We start from the raw sequence: 16,530 nt of genomic DNA, 5'->3' as shown, positions 1-16,530 counted from the left end.
CCACTGCAGCTTCATGAAACCTGGTCAAGCAATTATAGCAGATGTCTATTGCAACCAGTTAGACGAAATGATGAGGATACTTGTGATTAAGCAGCTGAGATTGGTCGATAGAGACAGGCCAATCCTCTTGCAAGACCACATGTCACAAAAAACAACACTGCTCAAACAAACTACAGAAGCTGGACTTGGAAATTCTCTGTCATCCACCATATTCACCAGACCTTGCACCAACTTCTTCCAGGCTTTGGACCACTTCTTGCAAGGAAAAATACTCAATTCTCAACAAGCTGTGGAAAATACCTTTCATGATTTCATTACCACTTGTGCTCCAGGCTTCTTCGCTGCTAGCATAAGCAAGCTACTGTTAAGTTGGCAAAACCGTGTCGATAGTTTAGGCACATACATTGATTAATTGTACTGCTGCTTGTTTGAGATACAGTAAACTGAATTTTTGATTCAAAATCGGACATTTCATACTTAATGACTTAATAATTCTTAAATCTTAATTAAAGAAGATTTAAGCTTTCTTGCTACCAGACTATTTGTAGATAACAAAAGAGAAAGTGTTTGCATTTATTTCTGTTGATATGCAAGTCAAGTGTTCTTTCTGTGTACTTATAAAAGAATGTTATATATCTTGTGTAAATTTCATTGTGCCAACTTGGTAATCAACATAATTTTACATGGAAGAGTATTCCTGCTTTTGTACCTAGTTTTCTCTCCCAAGGGACATTTCCTTCTTAATACTTGGTTTTTTTAAAATGATGGTAGATAATTGTAGTATGACTAAATATTTTTTGGTTGATCTGGCAGTTGTTGAGATTTTCTTTTTCTTTGACTTTATTTTTCTTGCCACTTGAAACAGACTGGCAAAACTTACAGAACATAAAATGATTCAGTAACAAATTTTGTTCCTTTAGACATTGAAGGGAATTCATAATTTCAGAGCCTCTGGAGATTATGACAATGACTGTACAAATCCTATAACACCCCTTTGTACACAGCCTGACCAGGTTATTAAAGGTGAGTAAGAAAATTGGAAGATATTGGTATTGTACCTTTTATCGAAATTAATTATAGTTATTAAAAGATTGACAAAAATAAAGGCAATAACCTTTTTTTTAATGTAAATCTGATGTAAACAAAAGACTAATAATATATTGGGTTATGTTTAATACAAGAAAAAGTTATTTTTAAAAGTGCTATTTAGACTTTAAAAAGTGAGCTTTCTTGAGTTAATTTTTTTGCCTAACATCCAGAATAGCCATGGTAAAACCAACAGCCACTGTAAAATATATAGGATTTAATGTTGTCTTTTGGTATAAGGCAGAAGAGGACATATACAGTCCTCAGATTTTCAGCTGGTTGTGACAAAAAAAAAAAACAAAAACTAAAACAAAAAAATCCAAGGTGTATTTGTCAGAGCTTGGAATTAGAGTTGTTTGTGGCACATTCCTCTGTAGTCCAGAGATATACATGCTGTGACCTTTAGAACAGAATATCCATTCAGGAGACATAAAGGAGATGGATGGTAGGAAGCAAAAGTTAATGCAAGATGCAACTAATTGAGAGATTTCCTGTTATCATTTGAATTTTTCCCTGTGGGTAAAACTGTTGCTTCTCAACAGTTTTCCACTAGGAGCTCCTTAAAGTGAAGAGCCCTTTAATCTATAATCTGCTATTAAAATCAGGTTTTCTTTGAATGCTTATAAATGAACATAAATAGTTGAATAGCCTTAAATTGCCTTAGATATAATTATGTAATCTTCTGGTTCACCTTCTCATTTCTGGTGACTGGTATGGTTTATGTTCCTGTTACATTTGAGTTAACAATTATTGGCACACTGTGAACTTTAATGTAGCATGATTGTTTTGCTAATTGTGTTTTTTTTTTTCCATTAGGGGGTGCTAGTATTATTCAGTGCCACATTCTTAATGATAAGAGACATATATTAACCAAAGATACCAATAATAATGTGGCATATTGGGATATATTGAAGGTGAGTATCTTTTTTGGATTAAATATATAGGTTGTTGGATCATGTACCCCCTTTATTTTTCATATATATATTTTACATATATGATAATCAAGATAATATATAAATTAAGATTTAATTACAGTAATACCTTTTTGGGGGGTGGATACTTTCTTATGCAAATATTAGATAAAGCCATAGTTTATCTTTAGGCACCTAAACTGTTTGAATGGAACCATTTTCTCTTGTTAGTACATTGCAAACAGTATTATGTAGTATCTTGCGTTAAAATGAATGCATCAGTGTTTCTCATCCTGGACTCTACTGACATTTTGGGGGGGTGGTACGGGGGCGTTCTGTGCATTGTAGGATGTTTAGCAGCATTCCTATCCTCTACCCACTAGATGCTGGTAATACCCCCCTCCCCTCAGTTGTGAGAATCAAAAACATCTCCAGACATTGCCAAATGTTTAGAGGGAGGAAGGAAAAAGTGGTGCAAAATCACCCAAGGTTGAGACCCACTAGGGTGCACAAAATAAGTTTGGCTGTTTCTTGGGATTTATAACTCTCACTTTGAGCATAAGTTAAAAGTCTGGGTCGTATTATGATGACTCCTTCTGGGACAGTTGCCTTATGCTATTTAACCACATTCTAAATAGCATTGAAGAATTTGTAGGCAGATTGAAAAGTTAGTCTGCCTTTATGATTCTCACCAATGTCCATCCCCCTTAGTGTTGATAATGTATTTGTTCATTTTTCCAACAAATATTTCCTGGATTGAATGACTATTGTGTGCAAGGAACTACCTGTGTTTAAGAGTCATAAATGATGGAAAAAATCTGCACCATGATCCTTTCTGGTAGGAGGGACAAGAGTACCTCTTGTAAAATGTGAAAACCTTACAAAGAAGAAACAGATCACAGGATAGCTCATGGACAGGGGCAGTTACAACTGGAGAAGTCAGGAAGCTTCATGGTGGAGAAATTATTTGAACAAGGACTTAAAAGTTTCCAGCAGATGGTATTGGTGAAGGGCATTTCAGGAAGAGGAAGTGAATGGCAAAGGCACAGACGAGGGATGGTATATTCTTATTTAGGGCAAGGTGAACAGTTTTGTTTATTTGAAGACCAGAGTAAATATAAGGGAGTGGTGGGGTGAAAGGATGAAAAGATGACATATATAGGTCATTTCTCAAAGAGTCTTAAATTGTAGGCCCCAGAGTTGGCCTTTCTTTGGTACTCCCAGAAGAATCTTAGATAATTTTAAGCAGGAAAATCATGTGTGTAGAGTAGTAATAGTATATATAATGGGAAACCAGAAGTTGAAAGACAGTTGTCTTAAGCATAGTGATTTTGGGATCTAAAGGAAGAGACATGTTGTGTATATTATAAAGGAAGAATTGAAAAGAGCTAGTGTTTTGGTTAAGATCCTGGTTATAAGGAAGAGAGATTGGTTTATGTTAACTTCATGATGAAACAATAAGATAAACAAGTTTCTTGCTGGGAAAAAGGGATTGTCTCTCAATAGAAATCTTGGCCTGACTACCACTTACCCTCCCTGGAGGGTAGCTATGTGGGAAGTCCATTATGAAACAGTTACTTGGTGAGCATGGTTTCAGAACAAGACACTTTAGTTATTTGAGTAGAAGGTTTAATTGCAGTAGGCTCCAAAAATCTGATTAGTTTTTCTCTATAATAGAAAGATGCCTTTTAGGGGGCTGGAAACTCACATTTATTTCAGAGAGGGGTCCCATGGGCACCAGAAGGATCCAGAGCAGCCCTAAGGGAACTCATCAGCAGAAATTCTTTATTCTTCACTTTGATACCACTGATGTAGCCCTAGCTCTGTCCTGTGGCTGGACTTCATTCATTTCATGCTGCCCAGCACCTGATTGTCTCCAGAATACCCAAGAGAATCTGACCAGGCCAGCTATTCTTTAAGAGTTGCCCTATTGATTTTTTGTGTATGGATCTGTTGTCCACCTCTTGACCTAGTTAGCTGAAGCCTAAGTCCTGCTGTCTGAATGGGAAGTATAATAGTTTTACTTAGGTGTCTAGCATACACCATGATTGGCATTTCTGTGGATCTAGCAACTTCCTATATCTGGATACTAGACCTTGAAGTTTTCAGATCAAATGATCAGTGTAATTGACACGAAATTAAACTGTTGGAAAGTCAGGAATATTTAGGAACATAGGCTTATGGGTTGGACAGAGCTGCATTCTAATCTTGGCTCTGCCATCTATTAGCTGAGTGGTCTAGGGAACATGCTGAACTTCTTTAAACCTGTTTCTTCCTAAAATGTTGTTGGTACCTGTTTCTTGGTGATGTTGAGAAGTATTTAGCATAGTGTTTGGTACATAATAGTTAGGAGGCTGTTGTACTAATAATACAAGTGAAAGATAATATTTGTCTAGACTAGAATGGGAATAAGGGAAAGGAGAAAATGAATGATTAGAAAAAATATTTAGGCCTAGGAATAAGAGTGATACTTTAATGAAAGGAGTATGACAGAAAAGAAAAAACAAGGATCAGTACCAGGTTTCTGGATTGGTTAGTTTGATGAATGGAAGTGATAGAGGGAATATAAAATGAAAAATGGTTATTAGGAGAAAGGGACATGCTGAGAAAGATGACAAATTTGAGTTTATATGGGATATCTGGGTAGAGGTGTCTGGTAGGCAGACAGCTGTACAGTCTAATGCATAGATTAAAGAACTGAGCTGGTGAAAAAGGTTCAGGAGTCATCAGCTTATGAATTACAGTTGATGTCATGAGAAATGTCAGTGTCTCCAAGGGATGTGTCTAAACTAAGAAGAAAAGAAACTGGGTCATCATTCTTTCAGGGATGTTGGGAAAAGAGGAAGCCACAAAGGTATATGATAAAAATGGGTAAGAAAACCAAGAACCCACAACAGCTCAAGAGCTAATTGAGTGTTTGAGAAAGGAGCTTGTTGTTAATGGCATCAGCCTGCTGAGAGTTCATTTAAGATATGACTGTAGGCCGGGCGTGGTGGCTCATGCCTGTAATCCTAGCCCTCTGGGAGGCCGAGGCAGGTGGATCGCTCCAGGTCAGGAGTTCGAGACCAGCCTGAGCGAGACCCCGTCTCTACTAAAAATAGAAATAAATTATCTGGCCAACTAAAAATATATATAGAAAAAATTAGCCGGGCATGGTGGCTCATGCCTGTAGTCCCAGCTACTCGGGAGGCTGAGGCAGTAGGATCGCTTAAGCCCAGGAGTTTGAGGTTGCTGTGAGCTAGGCTGACGCCACGGCACTCACTCTAGCCAGGGCAACACAGTGAGACTCTGCCTCAAAAAAAAAAAAAAAAAAAAAAAGATATGACTGTAACATACACATGGATTTAAACAATAAAGTCCTTAGGGCAAAAGCCAGCTGGAGTGGGTTGAGTTGTGATTGGGAAATGAAGAAATGGAGAATTTGAGTGGAGATAATCTTGAAGAAATTTAACTTTGCCGAGGTGTAGCTGGAGAAGATTTAGGGGTAAGAGAGGGCCAAGGGAGTAGTTTTTTTTTTGTTTGGTTTGGTTTTGGCATGTGGGTATTATTAAAATGGCAAAAATTTGAGCATGTTTCACTGCTTATGGGGGGAAGCCAGTAGAGACATGGGAGGGTACATGATAGGACAAGGTCCCAAGAAGCAAGAGGTGAGGGGAACCAGAGCACAGCCAGAGGGACACCTTTTCCCTTGTACTGGGAAGAACGGTACCAGAATGTTACAGGGATTTTGTCAACGCTTCTCTCTTTTTTTGAGAAGAAAGAGTCAGAGTCACGTGCTGATGTTGGTGGGGAGGTGGCAACTTCAAAAGTATGAGTAGAGATTTGACAGACTTCCTATGGAGAGCTGACTTTGGAAACAAAAGAAATCCCAGGTGGCATTAGTGATCCAGTTGAGGTTGGAGACCATGCATTTATATTGGCAATATTATCAAGGAGTTGAGAGGCTAGTAAGTCATCCATGTCATCCATGTAGACAATAATGTTGTCCAGGATGAAAGCAAGAACTTGAGGTGGACTGCAAGACAGTGAGCCCTAGGGCTTAAGTCTCCAGTAAATGAGGGAGAGTGACCATGGAGGTAGCTAGATGGCAATGAAGGCAAGTTTATAGCAGCTCAATGACACGAGCCTCAAAGAAATAGGAGTTTTTACATGGAGATGGTGGAGTAATGATCTCCGTGTGGCATTGGGGAGCAATGGGATATGGGAGAATAAGCACAGTCTACCTTTGAAAAGATGCCTGACAAAGTGGAACCCTCAGGAAAGAGCCAAGTTGCTGTTAGGATAAAGAGGAAGGGAGTGTTCTGTGCTACAGTTCAGAATTGATGTGAGCTGCAATTGGAAATACCACTTGGCACCAGAGAAAATTCAAGATATACTTTTGGGGAGCACACATATTTAGAGAATGAGAGAAGAAATAAGGAAGGATTATAATAATCAAAAAGAGAAACTTCTAAAATACTGCCTACTAGCACTCTGGGAGGCCGAGGCGGGAAGATCTCTTGAGTTCAGGAGTTCGAGACCAGTCTGAGCAAAAGCAAGATTCCATCTCTACTAAAAATGCAAAAATAAGCTGGGTCCAGTGGTACGTGCCTGTAGTCCCAGCTACTCAGGAGGCTGAGGTAGGAGGATCACTGGAGCCCAGGTGTTTGAGGCTGCAGAGAGCTATGATGATGCCACTGCGCTCTACCCAGGGCGACAGAGTGAGACTGTCTCAAAAAAAAAAAAAACAAAAACAAACACACACAAGGGAATTAAAATACTGCGTATAGCTGTTGTCTTCAGCTATAGGATAACTTTACAGTTCTCTTAAAGTAAGCACTTAGTAACTTATTTTTTCTTTGAAGATTTGTTTTTCCCCCTTACTTTTGAGTTTCTTTTGCTTCCAGGTAAATGTGGTAGTATGTCAATATCAACAAAATTAAATTATAATTTAAAGTAATATTTTGGGGTTTTTTAATTTAAAATTTTAGTAGCAGCAAATAGTTACTTAAAGGCAAATACTTTAAGATTAAAAAAGAAATTGACCACTTTTTTTTGAACTGTATTTTAGACTTTTTCATTTAGACAAATGTGAAAATGTAAACTTTTGAATAACAAAATCAGAATCAAATGAATTAACCACTTAGTATTGATCATTATACTTTGTTTTTGATGTATAGGCATGTAAAGTTGAAGATCTGGGCAAAGTAGATTTTGAAGATGAAATTAAGAAAAGATTTAAAATGGTGTATGTGCCAAATTGGTTCTCAGTAGACTTAAAAACAGGGGTAAGTTACCAGTCGATACTTGTATAATTTGGGATAGTTGAAGATTTCCCATATAGTTCATAATTATTAATAGTTGCAGAGTCCTTTGTTTTTAAGTATGAAAGAAAAAAATTTTTGTGTTGATACTTACGAAATGCAGTTTAAATGCCTTTGGTATCCCAATAAACTAAATTGTATTAATAGTTGCATTGAATCACATGAAACACATTTTGGTCCTTGAATAGCACTTACCACTTTAGTCAAATAGTACAAATAAATAAAGGTTTAGAGACTTATTTGGAGAATGTATGCAAAGGCATGCCACTAACAGCTTTTTCCTTTGACAGATGTTGACTATTACTTTGGATGAAAGTGACTGTTTTGCTGCTTGGGTTTCTGCAAAAGATGCTGGTTTCAACAGCCCTGATGGGTCAGATCCCAAATGTGAGTTTAAGTGTCCTTCCATTTTCTTCTTCCCTCTGAAAGAGAAGTGGATCTGTGCTGTTTTATTGCTATCATATGTGTAAAAGTCCTTTAGATTTTGTTAGTTATATCCTGGGTAAGTATTCTTCTAAGAACGTGATATGTAGAAATACCTGATGTATGTAAATACAGTTTTAGTGGCTTCATATGGAAATAGCCCTTTAAAGAACATAATTTTTGTTTTTGTTTGTTTTAAAGAATGACTGTATCTGAACAACCAAGTAAAATATCGATTTGCTCTGTATTATCATTGCTTTAAACATTCTAAGATAAAATTTTAGCAGACTTGGCAGAATCTCTGAAGTTTTGATTTTAAACATCATTGGCATTGGAATAAGATTTTTAACATCAGAATATGTGGAAACTTAAAATTTTTGTTTCTTTTGTTCTATTTTTAGGTTAAAACCAATTAACTCTTCCATTTCTTTATCTTTTTAATTAACTTTTTTGCAGTGAATTTGGGAGGTCTTTTACTCCAGGCACTCCTAGAATATTGGCCAAGAACACACATAAATCCAGTAGATGAAGAAGAAAATGATGTAAACCATGGTTAGTATTTTTAGATTCAGATAATTGGTTAAGAATTACTCAGAACTAAAAGATACTTAAACTGTTTGCTAAGATGTGACACAATAAATATTTGTGGTGTGCCCAATTTATTATCCTCCCTTCCACATTGCAAAGTAAGAGCATCCATCCAGTCTTAACCGAGACTGTGATTCTAAGAGAGCTGACTACCTTGTGGTGTGGCTTTCACTTAGATTGCTCAAGATAGACAAAATAAACCCTATAGATATTTAAATGACCTTTGCCTTAAAATTAGGCACGTTAGCAGGCTTATTCCAAAAATATTCCTCAGAGTATCTGTGACCTTTTGGATTTACCTCTAAAGCTAGCTAATTAGCTGTACCAGAAAGCCAGATTTGTCATTGCATGGTCATACTTCATGTTGGCTTGAAATGTTGGTATTTCCTAGCTTGATGATCTACCTGATTTTGACTCTGAATGTTTAAAAAAAAAAAAAAACCAAAATCCTAACTTAGAAGTGGCAGGATACATGAACAAGTGTGTATAAAGAATAAATGTCATTGAGGACATTCAAAAGATGTGTGTGCCACAGGCAGTGGCAGTAACTTTCTCTGGGCAGCAGAGGAGAACATGTTTTGTATGTATGCATTTGGCTCAGTTTGATTAAAGGAAGGGGGAAAGAAAAGAACTTAGAATTTCACATCTCATGTAACCTACAGCTGGTTGAGGAGTCATTGAGTCCCACCTACTGAGGCTTACTCTACTGAAGATTCTCTGCTGACCACCAGGAGTGAGCAACAATGGCGAGTACCTCCTGCCAGGGACTTTGTTCTGGCTGACAGATTCATCCATAATGATTTGTAGAATTTAAATCTCTCATGAGAGGATGACATGCTTCCTTAAAAACCAGTCTTCTGATGTCCCTGTCAGAGAGAGGGCACTGGCCCTATCCATAGTGGCTTTTCTTTTACATCACCTGGCCCACTTTGCTCCCTGTCAGAATTGTACAGTGGACTGTGAGCCAAAGAAACTAATGGGAAATCTTTCCACAGAGAGTCAAGAAAGCTAGGTTCTGGTGTGGGCTTCTATTGATTAACAGCTATGTTGCTGTTAGACAGGATGCCCTCAGAGGCCCAAATAAACAGTAAAGATTAAGTAATCAAAAACAGTGGTAAAGTCAGCACCCCTTGGATCCAGGTTGGGAAAAGGTGGGGACACTGCAAGGAAGAAATCACCAGAAACCCCACATCATCCCTTATATCACACTGCCATGGGAAAGAAGGCAGGGCAGGGCTTGCCCACCTCCTCAGCCAGAGCTCAGGCTGTGGCGTCTGCACCATGCTCAGTGGACACTCCAGAATTGTTCAGATGGTGTTTGGTTAGAGCAGCTTGAGTTTTCAGACCCCTTAGCAAGCTGCAGGTGGGGGTACTAAGGACACATGGGCATGGCCCTTGTCCTTCAGGGGCTTATGTTCTAGTAGGGCAGAGAGCTACTTACAGAAAGTATTCTGAGAGAGAGAGAGAAGTATTGGGTGCTAGGAGAGAGGTTCCACAAGTGCTGTAGGACTTTAGAGGGTGAGAATTGCTTCCAGTTTCAATAGGGAAATGGTCATCAATGAGTTGGCACTTGAGTCGGAGTCAACTGCGCTGGATCAAAAGATTACAAAGAATGCAGAGTGGAAATGAAATCTGCAGAGAACAATAAAATTGTGGCCTCTTTGAGGATTTTATTTTTCCCTCATACGTCTGTCATTAGCTGTGGCTGCCCTTAAACATGTTTTTTTTTCTCAAGAAATTTTTCAGAGCTTGGCATTCTACAACAGAAACCCAGATAATCATTTATAAACAGGCCGTCCTAGACTTCCTTGTGGCTGAAGTAGTTGTTTATGTTTTTGTTTTGAATCTCAAACATTAATCTCCTCTTTTATTAAAATCCTCCAAAATGTAGTCATTTCTCATGAAGTACACTACAAGTTGCCATGTTTCTTATTTTCAGGAATTTAACTTTTGCTTGTTTTTTGACCTTTATTTCTAACTGGCTGACTTATAGGACTTTTGACTTTAAAAATCCTGAAATTTTGGAAGCTTGTGGAAGTAAAATGTTTAGAATCTGTGTTTTTAGCACTAACTCTGGATACTAACACCACCTGCATCTTTTCCTAGTAAATGGGGAGCACGAGAACCGAGTACAGAAGGGAAATGGATATTTTCAAGTGCCCCCGCACACACCCGTGATCTTCGGCGAAGCTGGAGGTCGCACACTGTTCAGGTATGAGTAAGAAGGGCCAGAGGCCCTGCCTGAGACAGCTTCCCATTTGCTAAGAAGTATTGACTCAAAATAGATGTTAGAAGTTTATTTCTGTATTGTTAACTTTTAGGGATGCCAGAGATTGGAAACTTTCCCACATCTATGAGATAGTGAAATGCTTGTTGCTGTTAGACCACATTGTATTAATAGTTCTATCTAATAATTGAGAAGACAACCTCTAGTGTTAAAATGAGTTAGATACTTTGCCTCAGGCAGCTCCTCTGGTGGTCTCTGCACGAAACTCTCACTTTGTCTTACTCTGCCTGTGTGACTGCAAGAGTCAGGGAACAAATGGCCTCACCAGAAGTCTCTGGCCACAGATGAGCATTAGAGTAGGTTAATACCGTCCTTCAAGCTTGGCCAGCCAAGATGAGCGGGGCAGCTCTTGGGAACTATTGTGGCTGATGCTGGCCTGACCTGGAGTGCCAAGCAGTCATGTATGGGGCCCTGCAGGGAAGGGCTGGACTGGTTCACCTCCCAGCTTGCCACTGAAGCCCTGATGGAGCCAGAGGGAGAGCCTTCTAGTCTTCTATAGGTGCCAGAAGTAAGAAAAATGTTTGTCTTACCCTTGAGTGCAGAATTCTCTCTCTTTATGGTAGTTTCCTGAGAGTGGTTATCAGAAATATCCTGGGCCCCATTGCATGTGAAGGCCTTTGCTATGCACTGTAGCACTGGCAGGTGACCTTTATTGAGTGCTTTGCTTGCACCCAGGTTTCCTATTGTCACTGAAGGACTCAGAGAAGCAGCTATAGTATATGTGCATGGCCTTGTAATCTGTGGGCCTCTAAAGTTTGTTAACAGTGATTTTGTCATCTGCATTTGTTGTGCCACTTACTACCTGCTGGATTATGTTTAGGCTGCTGTGCCGAGATTCCGGGGGTGAGACAGAGTCAATGCTTCTTAATGAGACGGTGCCACAATGGGTAATTGACATCACTGTGGATGTAAGTGTCCTCCACTCTCACTTTGTCCTTTTATTTTTTCCAACTTAATAAATTAACTGATTTAGACAACATAATCTTAAATCTTAAAAAACACTAGATTCCCAAGTGGAATTCTCATCTGCTTCCTTGCAGTTCCAAAGTTGCAGAAGTAGTATTGATAATTATTTATATAGTTATCTTGGTTGGGTTTTAATTATAAAAATAATAAACGATTTTTCAATAAATAATAAATGAAGTAAAACTCCCATTTCTTCCCCATTCATTCTTGCCCATTCATTCCCTATCCTTCCTCCCAGAGATAATAACTATTAATAAGTTAATGCATAGCCTTCAGTACTTTTTTCTTTGCATACACAAGCATATATTTATTTACATATATGTATAGTTCATTTTGTTTTGCACAAAATCTCTTATACATACTGTTCTGCAACTTTTTTTTCCACTTAAAAATGTATCTTAGCCATCTTTTCATGTCTGTACATATGGACCATTCCTTTTTAATGGCTGCATAATATTCCATGTTATAAATGGTACCATAATTTATTTAATCAGTCCTCTATTAATGGACATTTAGGTTGTTTCCAATGTTTTCTATTACAAACAGTGCTTCAGTGAACATCCTTGTACATATATTTTTGTGTACTTTTTAGGATAAATTCCTAGAAGTGGAATTGCTGGATCAAAGGGTATGCACATTTTAAATTTTGGTAGATATTGCCAAATTGCCCTCCACGAAGGCTATACCAGTTTACACTCTCACCATCAGTGTATGAGTGCCCATTCCCCCACATCTGCACCAATGCTGGATACTTTTAATCTTTGCTAAAAGATAACCAAATGTTATCTCATTGTTTTAATATGGATTTTTTAAAATTTCATGGTGAGGTTAATCATCTTTTCATATTGGCCATTTGTATTTCTTCTGTGAATTGCCTGTTCGTATTCTTTACCCATTTTTCTATTGGGTCACTTGTCTTTCTTATTGATATATAAGAGTTCTTTATATTGAATATTAACCCTTTGACTATTATCTGTGTCTCTCATTTAAATTTTTACTTTGTTTATAGTGTCTTTTGCCAGGTGAAAAGTTTTAATTATATAATCAAAAGTTTAATTAATCAAATTCATTCTTTGTGACTCTGAGTTTGATGTCTTGTTTAGGTATTTCCCACTCTAAAGTAACAAAAATGTTCTCCTATATTCTCTTCTAGTACCTTTATGATAATTTTTTATGTCTAGATCTTTAACCTACTAGAATTCATTCTTCTGCTTGGTGTGAGATAGGAATTCAAACTTTTCCCAAAGAGATAGCCAGTGTGCCAGCACAATTTATTAACTAATCTATCCTTTTTCTGCTAATTTAAAATGCTATCTGTATCATGTACTAAATGTATACCTGAATCTCTTTCTAGACTCTTGTTATGTACTCTTGGCTTATTTTATATATTCCTAAAGCCGTATGAAAAGGAATTTAATCTCTAGAACCTTTAGAAAATATATTTTCTATCCCAGACATACCTCCAAGAACTTAAAGCCAGTGTAACACCTGATGGGTATTCTGTGGTCTTCTCTATGTCCGAGCTACCCATAAACCACTACTTCCTTTGAGTGTGAAACTCACCTGGGGTGCATTGCTGACCTTAGACCTGTGGCCTGTTGCTGAGAGGAAACATCCAGATAGGATTTGACATGGAAGCTCGAAGGGGATTAATACCCTGAGAAAAGATGACCAGATAATTTTCTCCTTCATCTAAGTATGTGGTTTACCTCATGGGAGACATCTAGGTTCTTGGCTGACGTTTCCACTCTTTCTTAAAACCTCAGACCTCATTCTGATGTCAGAGGGAAAGAAAATGGGAGGACCTGATTGGCCTTTTCAGTTGGATAATGGGCCTCACCAGCGTAGAGTCTGTGGCTTTGCTCAAAAGTGAATGTTGTGGGTTTCTCTCAAGACACCCAAGTTTTTCTTTGGGCCTTTAGGTGTTAGCCCCAACATTTTAATGCAGAATACTGATATTTTGGTTTTTATGGCTTGAAAAATTAAAGTTTGTTTCCCTTTAATACCTTGTAATGTTATTGAAGAAGAGCCATGCTATAATTTGTTATTGCCACTAATACTACATATAATTTGTCTTTACATATCTTTTATTACAAAACCAGATGTTATACTTTTCTGATAAATTTTTTTCAGAGGTTGACTTAGATAATTTGATTGCTTACTATAAACATCATAGAAAGTTACTTTTAATTGTAAAATAATTATTACTTGTAAATCATATTTTCCTGTTGACATGATTTTAGTTTGTCAGCTAATAGAAACTATTATACCTTTTTAACTTTTGATATTTCAGAAAAATATGCCCAAATTCAACAAAATTCCTTTCTACCTCCAACCTCATGCATCTTCAGGAGCAAAAACCTTAAAAAAGTAAGTAAATGTAGTGTCATGTGGTGCCTTAATCTAATTAATTACTGGAGAGAATTCTTTTTCCTTATGATTGCTTTTATAGTAAAGGAGGCAAGTGCTAGATCTAAGGCTGAGTTTTATAACATTAAAAGTTTATACATTAAACCCTTTACTAAGTATCAACTGTGGTAGACTGCAGGTGTTCAAAAATAAATAAGACGTGGTTTTTTCTCTTGTCATAACAGTTTAGGACACAACCTATGTATAAAACTGCTTTTATGGATACTTAGAGAATAATGAGAGTGGGAAAAAGAAATGAGTTTTTGGCTGTAGCCTTCTAGAAGGCTTCTTGTTGAAGGACATGAAATTTGAGCTGGACATGTAAGAATGGGGACAGCTCCAAAAGATAGATATTCTAGGTCCAGAACACAGTCTGACTGGGGATGTGGAAGTCAGAGCATACACAGGATACTGGAAAATAGCATGAAGACCCATGTAACTGCAGCATAGGCTGGAGGGGCAGCAGGGAGATACTAGGAGGTAATTAGAAAGGCAAAGGTTTCACTGACGCTGGATTTGGATGCCAAGCCCACAGAGCATGCAGTGACTAAACACTTGAGATTTTAAGCAAATGTGGGATGTGACTCAGGCAGAGGTTCAAGGCAGGGAGACCCAAGAGAAGAATTTTAGTAGTGTAGGGATGGCATGCTGAACTGTGAACAGTATGTATATCCTAGCAAATAAAATCAACAAGAAATTTTAAAATCTTTTTATTGCAGAGATTTCTAAATTTATACAGAAAGTAGGATAATGAGCTCCCGTTGGCCCATCAGACAGCTTCTATAATTATCAACACCTTGCTAAACAGTTTGCTTCATCTATACTTCTACCTACTCTTTCACCCACCTCCCTCCACACAAATACACACTGGATTATTTTAAAGTGAGTCCTAGACATCACTTCAACTAAATTTAATGACTGAAGTTCATGATGGCTTTCAGAGTTTTAAGCTTCTTGGTTTAACAATTATTGACTTTTGTCAGAGATACAGAAGTAGGTTTGGGGGGTGAGGGAGTTAATGAGTCTAGTTTGGGACATGTAGAGTTTGAGGTGCCTATAGGACGTTCAGCTGTAGACACCCAGCCAGCTGTTGGGTTTGTGGTCTAGAGCAGAAGGTTGAGACTCAAGGTCTAGAATGGGGCATCATCTGCCCACAGGTGCTAGTTGAAAGCATGACAGTGGAGAGGAGAGCCCAGGGAAAATTGAGCACCAAGAGCATCCGTCCCTCGTAAGCACTGGGGGCTGCCTTCCTGTCCAGGATTAGTTTGCCCTTGCTCTGGGAAAGTATTCAAGGGAGTAAAACCCAAGGCTGCTATTCTATGTGTATATGTAAGTTTTAAGAACATGAATTAATCTCATTTAGTCGCATATAATCTGTGTCTTAGGAGTACACTGTACAAAATCTTCCCAGAGGTGGGGAAGCTGTGGCCTTCTGATTTCAAGATTGTTCTTTTTTAAGCACCAAAGGAGTCAAGAAAAGCTTCATCTTTTTCCACTCCTTTTAATAAAAGGATTTGTTCTGTAAAATTTGGATTCAGTCAAAAGGCTGCACTTATGGATCTAGAAGGCCACATGTAGCCTTAAGGCTGCAGGTTCCCCACCCCTGGAAGGCCTTGACATTTATTGGTTTGTTTCTGTGGTATGTTTTATCTTTATGAAATGTTAACACCAAAGAAAAATAATATGGTAGAGATATCTAGTGATTTCCCTGATGTCACAATATGCTGTTGCTTTTTACAGGGATAGACTCTCTGCTAGTGACATGCTTCAAGTCCGGAAAGTTATGGAACATGTTTATGAGAAAATTATCAACTTGGATAATGAATCTCAAACAACTAGCTCTTCTAATAATGAAAAATCAGGAGAACAGGAAAAAGAAGAGGATATTGCTGTATTGGCAGAGGAGAAAATTGAACTTTTATGCCAGGACCAGGTAAGTGGACTTGAGGACCACATCCCCATTTTTTCCAGTGCAGGTGCTCAGAAAAAGTGACATAATATGGTGTGATTATAGTTCCCAAATCTATTGCCTTTGAGGGTGCTTCTGCTTTTAGAGAGAGGCTCTAAGGAGTCCTGGGTCTTTCACCCACCTATTTGTGAAGCCCCTTCGGAGTGGCTCTTCAGTCCACCCTAACACTCCTGTTTACCCCTAGGAAGGTTTTCAGGAAAAGGATGCATAGATTTAAATACACACATAGACAAATGTGGATGTGCTGGTAGCTTTTTTTTTTTTTTCCTGACAAGAAAATGACACATAGTCTTTCTGATTTGCAGAGCAGCATATGCCATGTTAGTTTAAGATTTGGAGTGGAGGTAGGTGCAGAAATGGCAACACTATTTTTGTGCTCAAGGCATGGCTTCAGAGGAATGGTTGAAAGAGGGCTTGGTTTTTCTGGCATAGTCACAAAAGATGCACATCTCACTGTGCCCAGTTTCAGGCCTGCATGCATGGAAGCTGAGACAGCCAGAGCAGGCCACCAGGCATGAGAAAGGAGTGAACAAGCTGGATCATCTGATGAAAGTCCCTGAGTTAACAGTTAAGTTTTAGATACTAGGG

General features: G+C 38.1%; 1 protein-coding gene across 2 annotated transcripts in view; it reads left to right on the top strand.

Moving 5' to 3' along the window:
* Nucleotides 1-16,530, top strand: part of WDR48 (WD repeat domain 48) — a 46,439-nt gene that overhangs the window by 27,858 nt on the left and 2,051 nt on the right. For both annotated transcript variants that reach the window (XM_045536413.1, XM_045536421.1), the window contains 9 exons: nucleotides 921-1,023; nucleotides 1,903-2,000; nucleotides 7,157-7,264; nucleotides 7,591-7,687; nucleotides 8,180-8,275; nucleotides 10,418-10,523; nucleotides 11,419-11,506; nucleotides 13,858-13,934; nucleotides 15,714-15,906. In XM_045536413.1, the coding sequence (XP_045392369.1) occupies nucleotides 921-1,023; nucleotides 1,903-2,000; nucleotides 7,157-7,264; nucleotides 7,591-7,687; nucleotides 8,180-8,275; nucleotides 10,418-10,523; nucleotides 11,419-11,506; nucleotides 13,858-13,934; nucleotides 15,714-15,906 (966 nt within the window). The remainder of the gene's footprint in view (nucleotides 1-920; nucleotides 1,024-1,902; nucleotides 2,001-7,156; nucleotides 7,265-7,590; nucleotides 7,688-8,179; nucleotides 8,276-10,417; nucleotides 10,524-11,418; nucleotides 11,507-13,857; nucleotides 13,935-15,713; nucleotides 15,907-16,530) is intronic.

Source organism: Lemur catta, chromosome 1, assembly GCF_020740605.2.
Source record: "Lemur catta isolate mLemCat1 chromosome 1, mLemCat1.pri, whole genome shotgun sequence".
Classification (NCBI taxonomy): Eukaryota; Metazoa; Chordata; class Mammalia; order Primates; family Lemuridae; genus Lemur; species Lemur catta.
The sequence above is the reverse complement of the archived record's forward strand: the minus strand, read 5'-3'. Positions and strand labels throughout refer to the sequence as shown.